This window comes from Macrobrachium rosenbergii, chromosome 49 (genome assembly GCF_040412425.1).
Source record: "Macrobrachium rosenbergii isolate ZJJX-2024 chromosome 49, ASM4041242v1, whole genome shotgun sequence".
Lineage (NCBI taxonomy): Eukaryota > Metazoa > Arthropoda > Malacostraca > Decapoda > Palaemonidae > Macrobrachium > Macrobrachium rosenbergii.
Window position 1 is genome coordinate 7,706,615 of NC_089789.1, and position 22,970 is coordinate 7,729,584.

General features: G+C 36.8%; 1 protein-coding gene across 8 annotated transcripts in view; it reads left to right on the top strand.

Annotated features, from left to right (window-relative positions):
- Window positions 1–19,718, top strand: part of LOC136832047 (transient receptor potential channel pyrexia-like) — an 84,656-nt gene extending 64,938 nt beyond the window's left edge. For 7 of the 8 annotated variants that reach the window (XM_067092561.1, XM_067092563.1, XM_067092562.1 and 4 more), the window contains 5 exons: window positions 10,822–12,844; window positions 13,001–13,169; window positions 13,669–13,875; window positions 16,546–16,796; window positions 17,585–19,718. In XM_067092561.1, coding sequence (XP_066948662.1) covers window positions 10,822–12,844; window positions 13,001–13,169; window positions 13,669–13,875; window positions 16,546–16,796; window positions 17,585–17,747 — 2,813 coding nt within the window. In that variant the 3' untranslated portion in view covers window positions 17,748–19,718. Of the gene's footprint in view, window positions 1–1,317; window positions 1,849–10,821; window positions 12,845–13,000; window positions 13,170–13,668; window positions 13,876–16,545; window positions 16,797–17,584 lie in introns of those variants that run through there. The other variant, XM_067092569.1, reaches the window with a different exon arrangement.
- The last annotated feature ends 3,252 nt before the right edge of the window (window positions 19,719–22,970 follow it).

A 22,970-nucleotide genomic window follows, 5' to 3' on the forward strand; every position in this document is an offset into this window, starting at 1 on the left:
CGACTAGTTACTTTAATTGCTGGTGTTACGAATGAATGACCAGGGTAATATATTTTCGCATTCAGCCCAAGATTAGGGTCACTTTGAGATAAAGTTGGATTTGTAGACCGTTATCACGTGTCGCTAGATGTAAATATGTGGTCTACATTGTTGTCTTCCTTCTTAGATAGTCTGTCAGAGCTGTAAACATTAACGGTAAATATTATCTTGGGGGTGGGGGAGGCCTCACAAGGAGTACTTCAGAGCTAAGGAGTAGAACTGTCGGTGTTTGCGTTATAAATAATAATAATAATACTAATAATACTAATAATAATAATAATAATAATAATAATAATACTAATATTAATAATAATAATAATAATAATAATAATAATAATAATAATTATTATTATTATTATTATTATTATTATTATTATTACTATTTTCGCTAAATGAATAACATTCAGAATATTAATAAATTAGTCGTTTTCATCTTAGTGTAATTTAAATTTCATTCTTTGGTTCATTAATAGTAGTTCGTGAAAGCGAAAAATCTATAATATGAACGACAGCACTCCCCTAGAAATGAAATACTATTTCATATTTCACCAAATAAAAATCTAAAGAGCCGCTCCCCTAGAAATGAAATACTGTTGCATATTTCACAAAATAAAGATAAAAAAAACATATCACGAAAATTTTCTAAGAATCAAAAGTCGACGAAAGATTTAAACAAAAAAATTATCGTGAAAATCTTTTAAGGAACAAAATATCACTTCATCATCCCCTTTTGTATCTAACGCGAGTTTTTTTTTCAAAACAGTCGATATTTTTCTATAGACGTTGACGTTCTAGACTGCATTCGCGCAACTCACGGTGCTGAGTAAGTGAATGGTGAGTCCTTCGAATGAGATACGTGACTACAAATTCAAATTTAGTATTTAGTCCATAAAGCGATTATCGTAACTCATCAAACATCTCATTCTCTCGTTGATGACGACCCGTGTATATATATCATCAGCAACCTATCGACGTTTCCACGGCAAGAAGACTGAAATAACTCCTAAGATTCTCAGAATACCTAAAGATGCCGTCAGTTTTCTCGCTCACAGTGTTCACGGAATCTGAGTTTTTAATAGATACATAATCATTCAGTTCCAATGTTCGTAAAAATATCGGTTGGCAGCTGGAGGAAGTAGGAGGGCATTTCTAAATATATCGGGCAAAATGTTTACACCAACGTTTACCAGAATTATATTTTAAGAAGTGTCTTATTTCCTTCGTTCCTCACTCTGTATGGTGGAACCGAGTTCTCCTCTCTCCCTCTAGTGCCAAAGGAAGGAGAACCCCCGACTTGGCAACACCGCCCACCGCCGTCGCCGCGTCCGGTCTCTCAACAGTGGCCAACCCACACTCCCCCACAGTTGGGTTTTGGCCACCTTTCGGAACACACTGGTTTCTTTGGGAGGCCCCTGAGCGAGTTCTTTCGAAAATGTCATGATTGGGAGTTTGGACTTCGAAGGAATAAGGCGGTGATTCCGGATTAACGACAGAATTCATATTTCAAGTGCCGTTTAAATCACGCGTGAAAGTCGGCAAATCTCAAATAAAGGAGCATACACAAGTCGCTCCATCCATGGCTGATTTCTCGTGACATGTCGTAATATAAAACAATATATTTTTTTCCAAGTTAAAGTCTGAATAATACCACGAGAATAATTAACTTCATAGTGCAGAAATAAGACTTTCTTTTCCAAAATTATCGTCTCAAAGAAAACCACAGAAAACTAATCACAGGTGTTTCGAGTGACAAATAAGGTCAAGTGACATCGAGGAAACAAAAGTGTTTGGAGATCTCAGACTTTTAAGGTAAGGTGTCTATGTGAAAAATGATAGATTATCTAATCGTGTTTTCGCCTCAGACTTCGTTTATCTAATTATCTTGATATTCACGTGATCGAAGAGAAAGGCTGTGGACAAGGCGTGGTTGGGAGCGGTATTTGACAAATTTATTTCGGTGGATTTTCTAAGATTTCAGTTAATCTACTCTAACGTACGTATCAGGGCTACCGAGATATTCGTTAACGAAATTACTCCAGGAAATTCAGTGCCTAAATAGGCGGATTTTGAGGGAAAAACCGCGACAAGAGGTGCGCGGGCAGCGCAGTCAAAGATGGCTGTCGCGCAGTTTCTCTTCCTTCTGAAAATGAAGGTCAGATTGTTTACGTGGAAATGACGTCATCGATAAAAATTGCTGAAAAGAGCCTACGAATTCCCTAAAATTTCGACTTAAATTTTAAAAAATACCGTCAGGAAACAGCAGGTAGAGGAGCGCAAGGACCCTGAAAACAGGAGAGATGAAGCAGTTAGGTTATTTTTAGGGTAGGGAAGATCCCGGGGACGGCCAATCTTTTTTTTGTTTTTTCTTTGCCGAGAAACCCCCTGCGTTAAATAAGGGGGTTTCCTATTGGCTATAGCTCCGTGTTCGACCAATGAGGAGCTGCCAGACAAGAGTTCTGACCATCAGCGGTCCTTGAGCGTTTCGTAGACTTTGAGAGTCACTGTTACGAATAGTTGTTTTGCTTGGACCTGATCAAGGAAGAATAGTAAAGATGAAGAATGTCACATATTATTCACATAAACCTGTATTTCCTCAAAAGCAAAAATATCTTGAGGGACATATACTGAAAACTGAAGAAAACACGTGTTTGCAGACATCAGAAATCCCTTTATTGTGTCCCATGAAATAGAGAAATGGACAAGAATATACACAAGCCTTCCTCCTGATTATCAGAATGGGGGAACCAGGTCACACGATGAAGTACTTTCACTTTTGCTTTCCTTATTCGCCTAGGTGCAATGAAGCCGGGCAGGGGAAAGAAATGCATAGTACTTCACCTACTGGTGTATTCAGCATTTACAGGGGAGGTGGGGTGGGGGGTGGAGGGTTAATCAGGGTACCAGCTACCTAATTAGGAGAGAGAGAGAGAGAGAGAGAGAGAGAGAGAGAGAACACAGGGGGGAGAGTTGGGAGGAAAGGAGCTGCCTCCTGGGGAATAGGGTAGACCCACTTGTTCCTTACTCTTCCTGCGTCCACTGATCCTAAACGCATTTTTATTTCATAATGTGTACATACATACATACATACATTGTATATATAATATATATAAATATATATATATATATATATATATATATATATATATATATATATATATATATATATATATATATATACAGATTCTGACAGTTATACATTCTATATTAGCTTCCTCTAAGGCTGTCTAGAGAGCATATATAACTTGAAGTACATTCTGACAGTGAGGAAGCGACTACACCGAAGGCCTGTACTTCAAACGGCCTAGTCTATAAGCCTGTTATCTAATCTCCTCTTCGCTTTGGTTTTATTATGAATCTTTGCACAAATAATTTTACATGAACTTGACAAAAACTCCCAGTCATTTTCTCTCCACTCCCAAGATTCAAGGTTTCCCATAATCTCTAGGACAACGTCTTTCTCGAGTTATTGAGAGATATTGCTCAATGTTAATGTAAGTTTTTATTCTAGGTAACATTCTCCATTTTATACTTTTAGACGCAGCTGTCTGATATGTCAGGATAATTTGGGAGCAAGTCTCAAGTTATTACTAACAAATTCTTCTATGGCCTTAGAAAGAATTATTACAACAACAACAACAACAATAACAATAATAATAATAATAATGTTATCGTAGCAATTCCTGTCCGCAATAATTATCATCATAATTAATGCATTTTTATATCACTCGCGAATAAACCACTTTATATACGACAATTCTCTAATAATGTTACCACCCCTGTGAAATCACGAGAAATGAAATAAAAAAATAAAACTACCGTTATGCGATTCAGTCGAATTACACCCGTCATACTATCATTGAAACATTCAGTAAGCGCAAAAGTCGTCACCTAATAGAATATACCACCCTATCTTTAATTAGGCAAATGAATGTCTCTTTCAGGGCCGTGAACATCAAATTGTTCGGGAAATCTTCGGAGGCGACGCTTGGTCGATCATCTGGATGAAGTACACGCAAGTTGCTCAGATATCCGAAGACCGAAGTTGAAATCTGTCGATTAGCGCTGAAAGACTCGGCAAACTATGGTCGAAAGAAGAAAAACTATTAATAAAAATAACGATTTATTAAAAATAATTTGAAAAAGTTAGTAAATGGACGTATACATACAAAAACCCCTCGCGAGAATCGTAGGCTAAGCCGTCCTAACGGAGCGGAAAATGACGTTCGGCAACTCAGGCAAATGATCAGGGAAACGGGGGATAACTAAAGCACCGGGTGTTTGTAACTGAGAAAGAGAGGGAGAGCGAAAGAGAGCCAGGGTGGGAGGGAGATAGAAACATAAGAGTGAGGGAGAGAGATGCGGCACAGATTAAGTCAATGATAATTGGTCTGTCAGTGACGGCAAGTGATCATTCCGTTAGAGATTAGTACGACTGTCCGTACCCGCTCTCGTCCAAGTTCACCGGAGCAATCAGTCGTCACTTCCTCGAGTGCCTGACGCACAGACCGTTTCGATAGCATTGCCCTCTCAATGTCCTTCTAATCATTGTTTATATACCCTACTAACATCTAATAAAAGCATGAGCTCTTTGGTACAAATGTTTATTCGGTTGCAGAAACGGTCATGACGGTGTCGTTTCAAGGACAATCCTATAATCTCTCTGCCTCTTTCGTTTCATTGTTACGAAGAAATTATTCGAATTGTTTTCTGAGTCTTCCATCAAGAAACAACAAAAACTATCGCATCTTCCCAGTGTAGACATTTTTATGATAGCCACAGCATGTTTTCGTCTTAAATTTGGTTAGTTGTCTGTACCTACGAGCTCGAGATCAGAAACAATTGACAATCAAACAAGGCCCGTGTAAAACTCTACGCGCTGGGCACTGAACATTTCACTGCCAACAGAGCGGGTGGAATCTTCCAATCAAATCTGGAAATTTTATGCAACACAAACCGATCAGTTTCTACCTTTTTTGGATACATATTTATCTTTAATTAATTAAATTACTACATATAGAAAGTTATCACAATCTAAATACATCATTAAAAATGATTATTTCACATTTTTTGTAATGACTGATGACAAAGCAGTAACGATAAAAATAAGGTTTTTATAATTAAAAAAGCTTAGATTTTCAGCTGCCGAAAATACTTTTACACGCACACACACACACATTATATATATATATATATATATATATATATATATATATATATATATATATATATATGTGTGTGTGTGTGTGTGTGTGTGTGTGTGTGTGTGTGTGTGTGTGTGTGTGTCACTTCAAGAAATCAGAGTATCCACAAGATGACTGTACAACAAATGTACATCTGTTTACGCTTTGCCGAAGGACCCCCTAGCTGTAATTGCGTGTGGTGGAACCGATATACGCTTGGCTGGCCAACTGTCACACGGGCTACCGGCGAATCTGACTTTAGCATCTGGTCTACTGAAGATAGCCCTTAGAGTAGAGATGTTTTTACACTCTCTCTCTCTCTCTCTCTCTCTCTCTCTCTCTCTCTCTCTCTTAGATTTTAAGCACATCCAACGGTTAGTCGTCTGTATCAGTAAAGAAAGTCTAATGAAATACGAAACATTAACAACTCAAAATATTAGGCACGATTAATATTGCGATATGAAACCTTACGCTAAGATCAGACTAGACTCAGGCTAATATGAGACTTCTTTTTTTTTTTAGTCTGGCTAATATCCGACTAGACTTAGGCTAACATCAGACTTGATTTAGACTAAAGTCAGACTTGACTTGGGCTAATATGAGACTAGTAGTACACTTAAGCTAATACCAGACTTGACTTAGGCTAATATCAGCAGCCTAGACTCAGGCTATCCCGGCTAGCCCACCGGAGACGCATATCGTAAGTCATCTCGGTCTAATGTCCTCCTCTTGTGCGGGGACCTCTACGCAACAATGACGCTGCGCACAATTACGTATGGTAATTGCTGCTGGAAGTACTGGTGAGAGACTTAGACAGGTAATCGTGTGGGTGGTTGTGGAGGGGGGGGAGGGACGGAGAAGAGGGGGGAATTACCCGACCACAAGAGAGGTAAACGGAAAGACAGACGGAGGGAAGTTTGAAGATAACTTAATAAAATGGTAGATACGGTGTGCAGTATGCGAGGAATGAAGGGGGCAGTTAAATTTCCTTCTTTATATTCTGTCATTTATCACGAGAACACTTTTTTTTCTTTCCATTTTTCCTGAGATCTGCAGTTCCTTAACAATCTACCTTCTCTTCTTCTCTATACATTAATCAAATCACTTTAACATACTCTCTTGTATATTTTCACTTCTGTAAACCGCTTAATAATGTCATTGTTTTGTATTTATCAGTCTTCCATCACCAAATATACAACAGACCTCTTGGACAGTTCAATTCAACAGTTCCCACATTTACCGCCCGTACTACACTTTCCTGAAGATTTATCACAACTGTTTATTAATATATTCTATATGCCCCCTGGATCATTTTTAACTCTACGGCTTCTGCAAGCACCTCCTACCTTCCTTGTAATAATAAAATAATAATAACAGTTGTGATATATTCCTTTTCCGTCATTCCCAATCTTATTCGCTTAAAAGGACTGCCTGGTATAATGCAGAGATATTTCGGTCCTTAGAATGTTTTTACTTTTTTCTTTAATCCAAGTTGAAATAGTAAACTCGATTTGATTTGTGGAAGTGTGGTCTGACTTTGAAAATTTTTGCAACCTCTGTGAATATCTGATATTCTGTACATGCCAGAATTAATTGCTTATCTGGGAGGTAGAGGTTTGTAAGGCATTTTAAGCCCAAAGATTTTTTCTATATACGTATATATATATGTAATATAAATACATACATTATATATACATATATATATATATATACATATATATATATATATATTTATGTATACATATATATATATACATATATATATATATATATATATATATATATATATATTTATGTATACATATATATACATATATATACATACATATATATATATATATATATGTGTATAATATATATATATATATATATATATATATATATATATATATATATATATATGTACGTTATAACGTATGCACTGCAGGTAGTTGTTGTATGTATATACTGTATAAAACACTTTTTTTTTACCAAATGACTTGGCTACAATTTTCAATAAATCTCTCGAGAATTTTCCCCCCACAAAATAAAAACTGATTATGAAACTTTACAGTCCTTCCAACACTTCCAGGAATTTAAATAGAAAAAATGAACTGTTACGACAGTTAGAGAATCAACTTGTTCAAGACGATGCGTAAGATGCTCTCGAGTTATTGTATAGTCCATCCGTGGGGGGGAGGGGTAGCCGTGAGGTCACTAATCCTGAAATTATTAGGGGGGATGTGGACCACTTTAGAAGCAATGACGTTCCTCTATGTGTATGTCGCTTGACTGTCCTCCTGTCTGAGTACAGGCACTGTTCGCTCTCTCTCTCTCTCTCTCTCTCTCTCTCTCTCTCTCTCTCTCTCTCTCTCTCTCTCTATATATATATATATATATATATATATATATATATATATATATATATATATTATATATATAATATATATATATACACATATACAGAATATATATATATACACATATATATATATATATATATATATATATATATATATATATATATATATATATATATATATATATATATATATATATATATACAAATATGTGTATACATTATATATATATATATATATACTGTATATATAATGTATGTACATATGTATGTATAATAACCGTTCACTGCTCCGCCGATTACAATCTTATTTTCTCGTGAATCCTCTTCAAGAAAGAGATGAATTATGCATGCCGGCAATTGAGAGACAGCCAGCAACAATGTCCATATCGTTAGGAACAAAAGCTTACCCTGCAACAAGGTCGAAACTCCTGCTGTAACTTGACAAAAATTGACCCTTGTCGTCGAGTTTTATTAGCTCAACAAGTGAGGTCATTTTTTAACAAAAGGAAAAACACACGTGCTTTTCTCTTTGTCATCTTGTACAGAGAAGGCTGCTCTTCTGTGTTTATGTTTATGGATGGTAAAGGAAAATGTTACATAGACTATGCGCGGTTTATGGAACGTACATTCGCATAAAGAAGAGTGACTTAGTTACTGAACTACAGCAAAACCAAGAGTTGTTAACGACGAACGAAGGAAGCTTCCGTTTGAAAACAGCGTTTTGTATAAACGGTCTCTCGCGTTACTGAATTTGGCCAAAATCCGACATTTACCAGTTTGATCACTTTTGTCTCGAATTATAAACTTAGCTGGTTTTATGGTAAAATAGCAAAACATAAATGACAAAGAGTGACTCTTCGTGATAAAAGAGCAAAACATAAATGATAAAGAGTAAAATGTTAGATTAATGTAAACTTATACAAAAGTTAAAAGCATACTTTAACGGAATGCCAAAAATATCAACGGCCGAGAAACTTACACTTTAAAAACCACACTATGAATGAAATTTTAGCCGAAAATAACAAATTTCCTTTTGACCAATTTTAAAATTTTACAGCACTGCAACCTCTTAAATGACATTAATTTACTATAAAAAAAATTACATATGAAATCACTAACTAATCCTCTGGGCCACTCTGGAAGAGTTCTTTCAACCCAGTGGTCTACTAAAACTATTTTCTTTACATTAAAATATATATATATATATATATATATATATATATATATATATATATATATATATATATATATATATATATATATAAAGACTTTCGACTTCTTGTCCTTTACTTAGCTAAGTAAAGGACAAGGAGTCGAAAGGCCTTGCAGTACTCCATTGTTTCTCTTTCCTTCGTGGATTTTGTCTTTATTTATATAGCCTATTCATCACGTTCCACATTTTCGTGATTCAGTTGTACACACACACACACACACACACACACACACACACACACACACACACACATATATATATATATATATATATATATATATATATATATATATATATATATATATATATATATATATATACACACACACACACACTATATTCAGGTAGTTTCATACCTTGTGGTGTATGGTGGACCAATAGACATTCTCAATCCGTCTGACGAAGTACCATTTGCATTGGTACCTGTAAGTAAAAATTATGGGAAAACATTATTTTTCGGTCATAACATTACCTTGCAATTTTGAAAAAGTTTGACTGCCTAGTTCATACAAATATATGAAAATACCATCAAGTATTTTCCTCAAATAAAAGTTATTCATAAAAACTAAGTTCAATTCTTGTGTAGTTAGTGACAAAAGACAAAAAATAGCAAAGAGCAACATTCTAAGATCCGCATAAGGTTGAGCTCTACAAAATCAAGCCACAAAACTTTGAATGAAAAAAGAGAAACATTGCAAAGATTGTTTTACTTTCACTTTTTCATCCAGATGAGCATCTCAGTATCAATTTACGTATTACTTCCTGAACACTGTTGATTTTTGCCTTCATGCCTTAGGTAATACTCTTCTTTAATGCTTACATATCAGCTCCCAGGTTTAACTGTGCAGTAGTCTGGCTTTGGTGTTCTTAACGGTTGTGTTCTTATGCCATAAATTTTTGCCATGTAGTTTGGTTTTGAAAACAAGCTTATTGCTAATGCAGATGCTCCAACTCTTTTTAGTCCTGATCGCATCTCCTGAATGTAGACCAGAGTCTTTTAAGCGCAGTGGCTAGAATTAGTGAATGATGTAAATTAAGGGGGATGAAGCAAAAACCAGACAGATCTGAAAGTATGGCTGTTAACAGGTCTAGGAAAATGGATTCTACAAGCCACGCTAAAGTACAATTTCATTTCTGAAAAATATTCGGCCTGTTCCTTCTTCAGCTGCATAAGACATTGGTTTATTGAGAGGCTAAGATTTTTTTAGACCTGTTTGTCTCGAGGAAATGTTAAAATCCTTTATTCTGCCATTCTCTAATATTGTCCCCCTGTTTTGGTCTTCAGCAACTTGAATTGTCGAAAAAACCTTGAGTTCTGTTACATTTCCTATCCCTGATCTTGATAGTACATTCGTTCCATTACTTCCCTGTGTACAACAGATATTTCATAATTCTGATCACCTCATGCATTCAGGTCTTCCCAGACTGTACCATCCACCACAAAGTTTTAATTAGGCTACACTGTTAACACCAGGTCTTCTTTTCTTCTGTGAGGTTCAATACCACAGTTTTCCTAAAAGTTGTATCCCTTTTGTGCCCGAACTGTGTTATTATTTGCAAAATCTTGTAGCTGAATCACTGGAACTTCACAACTTCAAACTTAATGCAAATGTGCAGCTGATTATGATTCTCACTTTATAGTTTATTTATTACTTGTCTTAATTTATAGTTTACTTATTTTTCTTATTTTTTATACCTTGTTATTTATCTTCTTTTTGTTGTCATATATCTTTTTCCATTTTTTTCTGTCACAAATTTTTCTTTACTTCTAAATTACATCATCTGTACTGGGCAGGCTTGTAGCATTCTGCTTTCCCAATTAGGGTTGCAGCTTGGCTTTACACATACCAGTATAGGCTACTGAAGAAATGAAGCAGAATTTTGTTCATCTATAAATGCAATGCAAAGTTGATGCATGTGCGAATTTCTATGTGTGCGTTCATGGGTTGTTAAGTGTGGAGTCATTCAACTACTATTAACATTTACACACACAGTCCCTTGGTCATCTTTTAATTATTACAGGTTTTCTTTCTCCCTTTCATCAACAGGTGCTGGAATGGTAGCAGACGTAGAAAAGCAAGACACGCCCCTTATGGCCATGGCTGCCACAGAGCCCAGAACCCTAGACGCCGACATCGTCAACGAATACATAAATTGTGACAATGATGCTGGGATCCGTCGTTTACTGCAGGAGTCGGGATCAATCAGCGTATGGCGTCCGCGTCCTCGCGCAGCCCAGGCTGCTCAGATTACCTCATCTCTGCACACAGCTGCGAAGAAAGGAGCAGTGAAGTGCCTTCAAGCCCTTCTAGATGCCTCACCTCCGCCAGAGATCCTTGATATTCCAGACCATGTGGGCAAAACGCCTCTTATGGTTGCTGTCACAGAGGGGCAACCTAGAGCAGTTGAGATGCTGCTTAAGGCTGGAGCACATGTTAATGCCCGTAATGACAGTGGTCTGAGCTGCCTACATCTCCTAGTTTTCTCCATACATAAAGGGGCAATAGCCGAAGAAACTTTACAGGAAATTGTTAACCTCCTCCTGTCTCATTCAGAAATTGATCTAGAACCTCATAGTGACTCCAATATGACACCACTCGCTCTAGCTGCAGAAAGGATACCCCCGTCAGATAAAGCGCCTCGATCCAGTGGTCTCATTAACTTCTGCAAGAAGATGGTTAGCGCTGGAGCTTCCCTCACAGAAAGAGCAGAACATGGAACCATAGAAGAAGTTCTTCAGCATAAAAAGGCTCACACAGCTGTGTTAATGGGCATTGTACCTGCTGCCCCACCAAATAGGCCGAGCACTTCAGAATTCCTTGATATGATAATACTCAAGAAGGACATAACAGACATCAGAGAATTCCTGAGAAAGAAATCACGTGAAGAGGCTCGCTCAGCAGCCAATGGTCGCCTTGGATCACAGACACTTCTATTCCGAGCTGTTGACTCAACCAACGAACCCCTAGTTGAAGCACTTTTAAAGGCTGGTGCTAATACTTGGGCCTTTGAAATCACAAATGAGTTGCCAATACATCGCGCTGCTGCTAGGGGTCACTTTGGTATACTCGACCATGTCATTAACTATATGAAGCCTGATAAAAGGCCTGTTGACCTGCAAGACTTCACTTTCAGCATCATACAGAAATTAATGGAAAGTAGCAAGAAACAAAAGATATGTGTCCCTGAAATCAGTTATTCAAAATGCCTGGAAAGACTGTTACAACCTGATGTCCTACTAAATTTTAACCAGACGCTTGACGAGGCTACTTCACAAACAACGCCTTTGCATGTTGCTGCATCATTCAACAATCAAGAGGCTATAAGTCAATTGCTCTGTCATGGAGCTTTTCTTGGTGCTCGAAGAATAGTGATGGGGAAGGATTATGGTCACGTTTTAGGAGCTTTGCTGCCATCTACACTTCAGCACGCCATGGATGGCTGCATCACCCATCATCCCAATAACCAGGATGATGAAGAGAGTGAAAACATTTTCAATGATAATTATACACTCAATTTAGATTACAACTTCCTAGTCCCTCCCGTTGACGCAGATTCGAAGGAAGAGGCCAAGAGTGTCAATGAAATGGAAACTCTAATGGAAATTAGCAAGAGCAAATTGCATCGTCCCGCCATTAAGCATCCCCTGGTTCAAACGCTTCTCTACGCAAAATGGCGCAAGGCTCTACCTCTGTACCTCTTCAATCTCTTTATATATTTCATCTTTGTTGTCATTCTTACAGCTTTTGTTTACAGTATCAAAGACTTGAGAATTCTAGAGGCAAGAGCAGAATCTCTTAAGAACAAGGGATCAGCAAATGCAACTTTAAATGAAGATATTGAGAGCAAACAAACAACTGTGAATGTCCTCATGGCCTTCCTCATTCCATGCACAATCTACATGGTAATCAGAGAGGTGTTCCAAATCTACTTCGCCCACAGCACTTATCTCAAGAGCATCGAAAATTACTTGGAATGGATCCTCGTGGTGTTTGTTTTCGTCTTGTGCATAGCTCCCTTGGATGTTGATTCTACCCGACACTTGGCTGCCTGGGCAATGATTGTGGCATGGTAAGTTTAGCAGTTTTTCATTGTGACTAATAAAAAGTACCAGCTATACCACTTCAGCCACTTGGTTACAAAGCTGAAAAATGAAATTGCTTGGCTTGAATAACTTCTTGACGCCAGAGATGATTCCAGAGATGACACTTTTCACGTCTTTGACAGGTACGAGTTCGTCCTGGTTTTGGGCCGTGCGCCTCCACTAGCCATTTACATCACAATGCTGCGCCATGTTTCTTGGAACTTCCTCAAGCTTATCTTCCTGTATGGCGCCCTCATTCTGGCCTTTACCATCAGTTTCAACATCATCCTTCAGCCATCCGTGGGAGAAGAGGTAGGGATCCCTTGAAATCGTTTGACACTTGTAGTCAATGGCCACTTTCTTTATAGCTTACGTTCTACTGACCCTTCGCGATGGTTAAATTCTGATATTAATTGGTCCACAGCCTATTTTCTGCTTTTTTATTATTCGTGACGCTAAATAATCGTTTATTTTCCTGTTAAATACATGGTAAGTTGTTGCGTCAGTGTTCTCAATTTTCAGAATAAGGTGAGGAATTCTTTCTTTAAAATCATCGTGGTCTCTCCTAATCCTTTATTTGCCCGTATAATTTCTTAAGAGACAAAGTTGCTTTTGTCCTCATTTTGTTCGAAAAACACCTCCTCCTCAAGTACTGAGGCCAGTTTCCCTTGTGTTCGTCCCTCGAACACAGGTTCTCTAACGTTACCTCTCTTCAGTATACACGTGATTCAGAGTACACATAGAAGTATACAAATAAAAATCTATACAATACTGCAGATGTTATCATTCACATCCCCCCCCTTTTTTTCAGGACACCGAATTCAGCGACTTCTGGACCACTCTGCCAAAGGCGATAGTTATGGCCACGGGAGAGTTTGAATACTCGGACCTCAACGAACACTTTTCACGCAAGATCCTGTTCCTTACATCGGCTCTCCTCGTTTTCCTTCTGTTCCTCTTCCTCATATTCTTGGTGCTGATGAACGTGATGAACGGACTCGCCGTTACGGATACACAGGTAAGTTGTTGTTCTCTTAAAATTTTATTAGGAATATTATATAAACAGTTTAGTTTATTTTGTCATTCGTTGAAACCCTTCCACTAGAATGTTATAGGACAATTTTAAGGCTGGCTGATATAGCCAGATTTTTCATCTTTTCCTGGGGACAGACTTTTCCCTGTGCTCGCTACTGCTGTGAATGGGCTTGCAAGTTATCTGCACACTTTCCTCTTTCCCTTCACATCTGACAACTCTGAATATACTATAACTTCACTCTCCTAATGTTTGCTTGCATCCATTACATTATATGATGAGAAGTCCTCTACAAGCAGCCCTAAGTATTAGGCGTCGACGAGTATTAACATCTCTAGAGGACTTAAATCTCGTCAGTGAGAGGGTGGACTCAACCAGCAACTGCAGAGTCCAATGTATGACTCTTTAGCCCATGGCAGCCCTCATGCTTTTTTCTTTATCCCCTTTACTAACATTTGAGGTCTATATTCTATGCAGCATTCTGTCTTTACTTCCCACAATCATCTATGCTTTGAAAACCGGTTGTCTAGATCTCCCACTACAACCTTTACTGCATTTTCACTTCAAGTGGAGGTTGTAAAGCATTTGCACACCTATAGCTACACTTGCTGATCTCAAATCTGACTTCTGTGTTGCAATGTGGCTCAAAGTTCCTCTTACAGCTTCTACTACCAACTCTGCTATTGTCCACCTAATTCAACAATTTTAGTTTCTTAAACCGCGAACCGCCCTTTCTTCATTTGACAGACATCAACACACGCCTCAACAAGTAGCCTCATCACTACACTAATGGCTGAAGAAACATTATTCATCATTCAGCATTATAACTATGGCCATGCATACAATATTCCTGATCTTCTCCCATCCTAATATCATTTCATATCATTTCAGGCAACTATTCTATTATCTATGGCTGTTGAGGTCTCACCGCCCTTGTCTTTTTCTAGTCGTGTCCCTCGTGAGTAGCCTGCTACTCCAACCTATAAGCTCTTGTTTTTTTTCTTTGATCAATGACAGTCTCCAACTACACCGTGGAATAGTTCCAAAGAAGTAATCAGCTATGCCTTTGTTTTATATCTAGAGCGATAAACTTATCATATCAACATGGGACCAACTGATTAATGCACAAGGAAATGAACTTTTATTTTAAAAATAACGCTGATACGCATGAAATTTACACCTCATAATGATTACCGTCCCACAAAACTTATACGAGAAAGACTCGACTGTGGAATTCTGATGAAAGAACGAAGACTGAAAAAGTATTCATACGAGGGGGCATTTCCACAAAGACTTATTATCTCGGGTTCGAGCGTCACTTGGCGCGGATGAATGCAATCGTTGTCCAACCTCGCTTACACTAGATAAAACCACTTTCACGAACACTGGTATATTGGTTTGCACGTTAGTAATGCTTTCACGTTTTGTTTATATGCATTCCGAGGATTTAAGACGAAGGTACCTCTGTATTTCATTCTTTTCTGGGGATATGTGTGGGGTTACTTTCTAGGTAGTTTCAGTTAAGTGAAATAAAATCTTGAATGACTTTTCCCTGAACAAGATGAAGTAACTGGAGCGTACTTGACTTCGTTCTAGTCACTTGGATGGACGGATGTATGATATTTAGGGCAAAAGCCCAGAAACTGGGACCAAGAAGGCCATTCGGCGCCGTAATGAAGAGAAAGTAAATTTAAGGTAAACGAATTTATTAATTAATGAAGGAAATGATTAATAAATAAAATGAAGTGATGTGACCAATAAATAAAGACATGAAGTTCAACGAATGATGTGACATACTGTATACATAATAAAAAATTTAATGTCATTGAAATTGTGTGTGATGTAATAAATATATTAGGGCAAAAATTAAATATCGCTAAACATTTTTATACACTTTAAAAAAGAGATGATAGCAGAAATATCTGCTTCATCTCCTGACTTGTCTCGTCAGTTCGAACAAATAATGTTGAATATAGGATAAGCAGGTATTGTCTTTTTCCTTTACTTATGCAATTTGGTTGTGTCCATTCCCTCTGATATCTATAACCGCAGGAGGGTTCCCATGAATTATTTTAACTGGTTGTACTAAACACAAGAATTTCCTGCTGTAGCGGCTCGTGTAAATACGTAGAAAATTTTAATATTCCAGGAATAAAGTCATGATTTTCTGTACAGTACTCAAGGATTGGCCGAGCAGATGATATGTACATTAAAAGAAAAAAGAAAACTTTCCAAACAGCTACTTTACCCATTTAAATAACCTGATGTATTGCAAAACGTCTCGTTCATTTACCTTTATAGGAACTTTTTCTTAAAATCTGCATGCCGTTTGTTTCCTTTTCAAACAATGATGAATGATTTGTTTCCTTGACTGTTACTGATCAATGAGTGCTAGTGACTTGGTCGCGTGAGCTGGATCTGACGCTTGTTATTGGCCATCGGACGCTTGTTATTGGCCATCGGACGCTTGTTATTGTCTATCTAAACCAAAGACCATCACAAAAAAGACTTTGCAAGAGCATTTTTATTACGAGTCGCCATTTAACTTCTTTAATCTTTTCCTTTTACTCTCATTTAAAAATAAATTGAAAGAGTTTTTCAGACTTGCACGTATTCTCGCTTGCAATGTGAATTATTCCTACCCTCTTTTTCCAGCAAGTTGTCGATGACGCAGTCCTGTACTCCCTAACTTCGCGCTTGGAGCTCGTGTACTTGATCGAATCCTTGTTCCTGAATTTCCCCGGGTTGAGGTCATACACGTCCAAAGTCCAGCTTCTGACAGGGTCACACAATTCTCCAGTCTTGCAGGCCAAGATCAACAAGATGGATAAGGGAGAGAGGCTTCTGTCTGGTAAACATCACGACCAACATAGCAAACTCGATGACGACACGACCAGTAACCTCAGGTTAGTTTCCGCAAGGGCGATCTAAATCCTATAATGACGAGCGTTTCACTTCATCTCCATTTTTTCTATGTATGGGCTTTCTCTTCTACGGAGGCTTATTCTGCAAGTTAGTGGGCTTTCATGCTTGTCCATAATAATAATTTCTGAAGCACTAAATGCATTACTGAAGACAGTTTTTCAGTTCTGAACAAGACTGATACTGTATTGTTTCCTCTTGATAACCCTTTTTTAAACTTGAAGAGATATGGTTGGCAAGAATTCTGTTTTATTTAAATCATCTTTAAGATATGCGGTTGGCTAAGAAATCACGTCTATTAACTAAATAACCTGTCAAAAGTATCATTTAGATACGTACAGTTGGGAATAAATCCTTTCCTAGTAATAACACTATCAAAAGTCATGACGTAAATTCCTGTTTGTAATTTTTTACATAACGAAATGTATTGACAGTAGAATGGACACAAAAATTCGCCTGAAATGTTTACAAATATTTCATATCAATTTGAAAATTGTCTCGAACTGAGATTAGGGGAATTTTGAATTGTAATCACACAAATGTAACATAGTTTTTTTTTTTCATTTATCAGCAAGCAATCACTTACGAGACAATTATCTCTTATCAGAGACATTGCAAACAGTTTTAACCTCAGTGAAAACTGTAGGCTTCTTCTCAGGCTCTTTAACAGAGAGAGAGAGAGAGAGAGAGAGAGAGAGAGAGAGAGAGAGAGAGAGAGAGAGAGAGAGAGAGAGAGAGAGAGCAACTTTCACAATTTTTTCTTGCTCTACAGGACTCACCGTCTTCAGCATATAGAAGAAGAAGATCGTCAGAGACGAGGAGATCCTGTCAGCCAGTGTCTGTCCATACTGCAGGATCTACAGGACATGGCGACTAACCATCCGCTGATCCTTCAGCAGACAGCTTCCACTCTGCGGACCAAACAAGGGAATTAGATAGAATGTCTGTGTAAAATGACAGCTCTCTAAGGAGGGAGATTCACTGATCATTCGTCTGTTGAGAAGGAATACAGTCCCTGTATAATTCCGTAACCACCTGACTCAGGTTACAGTGTGAATGAGTGATTAATACCGGAGGTTTGTATTTCTAGTGGAAATACAAAGTACTTAGAAGAAATGGCAGTGCCATAAATATGCTTACGTTTTTTGACGAAATACAATAAAAGTTTACATTCCATTTACAATATAGTCAAAATAGCCTAATCTAAATTATGAGAATGTTATAAAACTATATATATAATTTTTTTTTGTAGCGACAAAATGAATGTGAATTTTTCATTACTGATAAGCAATATGTGCCTTCAATAAGTGTTGCTAGATGTTGGTTTACGTTTAAGAAACTTGCACATGCATAAAAAAAAGAGCTATTACGTTATCTCCAGAGCTTTAGTTTTTTCGTAAACCATGGCATGTAATTTCCTTCTGGGCTAGGATTTACTCACGAAAGCCGAGTACGTAATTGTCTCCGGCTTAAGGTTTGTGATAGAAATAATTTTTATCTACCTTTAAGTTTTATATGAATGGCAATAGTTTTTAGCGATTTTTTTTTACTTAATCAGATTACTCATCTTGGTTTAGTTCGCTAAGTTTTCTTGCTGCTTTGAAAAATGAAAATTTCAAAATCATTTTATTCTTACGGTATCTTTTTATCAATAAATTAAATGCCACTCGTGGTCAGCGTACTGTAACATTTATGAATGAATATGGACCATATATTACCTCTACAGTAAGAAAGCTAGCATGTTTTTTTTAAGCAATTCGTTTTATGAATTGGATTTAACTTCTCACAGCCTAGTCCAGGTGGACTATTAAGGGAGTTTAAAAAAATTTTAGGATAAGTCAAAACTATTTTTTATACTCTATGTGTATTGGCTTTAATGCTTCCATGCACAAACATTTACGGTGAAAGACTCCTGATAAAAATAACATTTCAGAATAAAAAAAAAAGACTTCTGATAAACATATTTCAGATTCTTGTTCACGTGAGGAATATCTTTTGCCTTTCAGGCTTCATGAAAACATGCATGTAAGGAAGTCAGTATGACGACTAAACATTTCAGTATGAGAATAAATGGAGCTTCACCACCATAGAACAGGAAAGACGTCATTGGGGTTTTAACTGAACTTACTGCCTTTTGGGGGTCTATGATACACATTTTGAGTGGGGGTCTATGATACACATTTTGAGTGTCTGATCTGAAATTCGTCCCCACACCAAAAGAAAGTCTTGCAGATTTCGTCTGCTTAAGCTACCCCAATCCTATAAAAATCTGATAATTCAATTAAAAGTTTTAGTCAAACTACATCTTACATCTTGATCAGGAGTTAAATCCGACCAGCAAAATTATAAACGCCTGTGTCTGGAAGTCTTGAGCCAAACCTTCGTACTTAACGCATCTTTCATTTACCTAATGCAAGTGCTTGCAGAGGAGTCAACACGCGTATCATTTATAGAGTATCTTAAGTTGTAACATTGAAGCATTGGAATACTGCAGAATGAGAACGTCGATGCCACTCTGCTTATTGTCTGTGTTTTCATTGTTTTATACATGCCTTTATTAATATATATAAGAATAACCAAATGCATTTGTAGCAGATAAAGTTGACTGATACGGGGAATGCTTTAGGTTTGATGTTCATGTTTTACATTACTCTCTGACGGTACTCCTGATAATTAATTATCTGTCACGAAAAATCTTCTCATAAATTTTTCTTTCCAGCATCTCTCCAGAAATCTGAATATTCTACCACTTTAAGGAAATATATATCTATTAGAGTAATGGACATGATATTCATATGACTGCTGCTGTTGTCTTAGGGAAAATGAAGCAAATATTGAATTACAATTTATACTTGGATTTTGGTTCCATAATAAAGAAAAGGACGAAATAAAATGTAATAAAATAACTGTTTCTGATTTCATACATTTCTCGCTTTAGCAAATATTTCCCCTTTTTAACTTGAAATGCCATAAACAGGAAATAATTTATGCATCCGAAACCAAGAATGGTCCAGCATAACTTAAGCAAGGGGTTAGGTTTTTAGTAGCTACAGGAAATAAGAATCCGCGAATGTAATATAAAGAAATACTTGTATGTTATCTATTACATTCAAGCATCAATTGTTCACTTGCAAATATTTCATTTGTGATTATCAGACAGGACAACACATGTTGTTTACTTTACCCGGCCCGATAAGACTGAATTGGAAGTAAATGGTTGGAGCCAAGAAAGCTTAAGACTCCCCTCTTCAAGAATGGAAGTTTATAAGAATCAGAGGTAAAAGAAGCAGAAAAAGAATTACAATGTAGTGGCAGGAAGACGCTGTTCCATTAGGGGCAAGGAGATCATTTTCAAAATCGACCCAAGAAAAGACGCTTAAAGCACAGCGGTGTAGGGAAGGATAAGGCAACCAAATCTTGCGGTTTGCGTAATAATGCCTTCCACTGAGGTTACTGGAAGGAGTTACAAATTTGTTACGGCAGAAAGGAATATCTGAAAAGGCGACCTTTCGAAGAGTGGAAGACAAAGAATGAAACAACACCGACGTCTAACCAATATTCCAAATAGGGAAGCGCAAGGCTGCACATAGGACTTATTAACCGCCACGATGGCAAGAACTTGCAATATCTAAACCAAACACTCTTAATTTTTCAGACATAATTAGCAATATGAAGTTACCTAAGCATCTAAAATGTTGTTCCACTTTCATCACAGAAAAACAAACTTGGACTTGAGAAGTTTATTGAACATAGACGTTAACTGCTGAAGAACAGAGTAATTTGGGGTAAACAGGAAAGAAACGAGAGGTGAAAGTAGAATAAATTTTATAGGGTTGCGTAGTCAGCTACAGCATGAATAACAAAAGGATAAGACTGGAGTAGGTCTTTGATAAAACGAAGTAAAGGATAAGTGATGGGGCAAGGAAAACTTCCAGAAGTGGGGAAGGAAGTATAGGCTACTGTGCTGTCAACACCTGACACAAAATAGTTGGGTGATAAACTAAAAGCTGGATTACGAAAGGCCACATTCACTCAAGTGGATTAAAAATATAAAAAGTAACTAAAGATTCGCTAAATTCTCACAAAGATTAGAGGAGTCACCAGTAATGGGTTAGGAAAATGGATATTAATTTGTGGAAGTTACGTTGAAATGATGAAAATTAAGTTGAATTCAACGAGACTCAAACTGAGAGCTCAACAAAATGTTTTCTAAAGGATATAACTGGGGAAGACATGGTAAAGCACAGGAGCCTGCAAGTGAACCCATCTTAAAACATGATCGACTCAGCCACATAATTGCTTGAAATCCAAACTAAAGTCCTGGACTTGCTTACCTCTCTGCAATTGCTTACTGAAGTTTTGGAAAACATCCAACTCTTCTTCTCTCTAACGCAAAATCCCAATAAAATCCAATGGGAAACAAAGCTTGTCTGTGCATTCAGATCTGCAACCATCTAAAAATGAAATTACTTCTTTCTTAGCCCATAGCCCGTAGTCTTAGAACTTTGAGACATTTTGCAGTGACAATAAAATTCCTGGTTAAACATCCCTTGAGGAAGAGTCGACTTGTATTCATAATATACCAACACCAGCAACCGAAAGGCAAGATTTTATCAAACAGTCCACTCAGATTAAACATAAACGAACTATGTAATTTTCAGTAATTATGATTTATTTCATTAGTATAGCTCAGACCGCACATAGCTCTATGCTCAAAAACTCTTCGAATCACAAGATTTTCTTATTATTCAAACTTTATGCTATGTACAGTGTCATTGCATATATATATATATATATATATATATATATATATATATATATATATATATATATATATATATATATATATATATATATATATATATATATATATATATATATATATATATATATATATATATATATATATATATATATATATATATATATATATATATATATATAAACAACTTTACTACGATACCAAAGTAATATCTCTGTTCGTAAACTGAAAAATTACCTTTAATTTTCTTTACCGCTAAAACAATAAAGCTAAGCCTATGCTACTGATTGACCAAATATTTTATTTTATCGGCCTTCTTTTAAGAACACATTCTTTCCATTTCCGTCACAATTACTATTTTATTATAACCTTTATTTAGTAATTATACATGTATCTAATTATCGTTTCAATGCCCGACTATAAAAAAAAAACTTACGCCTAGGCAAGCTGTTTATGCCGTGCATAGGCTATGTCATCAACACTAAGGATGACGGGAACTGATGGGATTTCAAAATTTGCTGGATAAGTTATAGGGCTAAATAGTCCCGAAAGTGCTCAAGTACTGAGCTATTATAATTATTTGCATGATTGTGAAAAAAATATATATAAATATGCAGAGTATCCCGGCAAGTAACCCACATTACCGTTGCTATCATGTCATGTTACAACTGAAAATTCCCTCCTAGCCAATAAAGCAGTGGTTGTTCCATTCACCTCCCCAAGGCTTAGAGAGCCTTTAGACAACATTGTTTCTTTCTTATTTCGAACATTAACCTAATCATGTAATTTACATGCTAGAAATTATTAAAATGCCTCTTATTCTCAGTGGCATAACAAGATGTCTCTTTATGGACCTCTTATTCAATAACAAGAGATGGAAAAAATAAAAAAAAATTAAGAGTACATCAATCGTTTGCGTTCGACCTGAGTAGACTTGGTTTTTACAAGCTCGTCATTCGTGTGTTTGTTTTGTTATATTTTCGACATACATCGGCATGTTAATTATCTAAATACGAAGGTGTGAGGGTTGTTTGTATGAACAAGCATTCAGATGTATTACTGGCATCTCGATCGCAGTAAGCCTACGATATCGGAAACATTGATTTCAGCCCGTCGCGAGCTGGCTATATCATAGGCTACTACATGATGAACTGAAACCCGCTTTGTCACCACTTATACACCCCTCTAGGCCTATATCAATCAATTCTCGGGGATACCAGTGCAAGAAAGGGGTTTTTTGGTGGAAAACCAAATTGTGTCAAGTTAAATTAATCTGATGGGTATGAATTTTAAATCACAATGCAACATATTTACTCAAAATAAAAATAGAGAAAATACAAAGCTCATACCTCATACATGTCAACAGCGACAATCACCCAGAAATTCATTAGGCCTA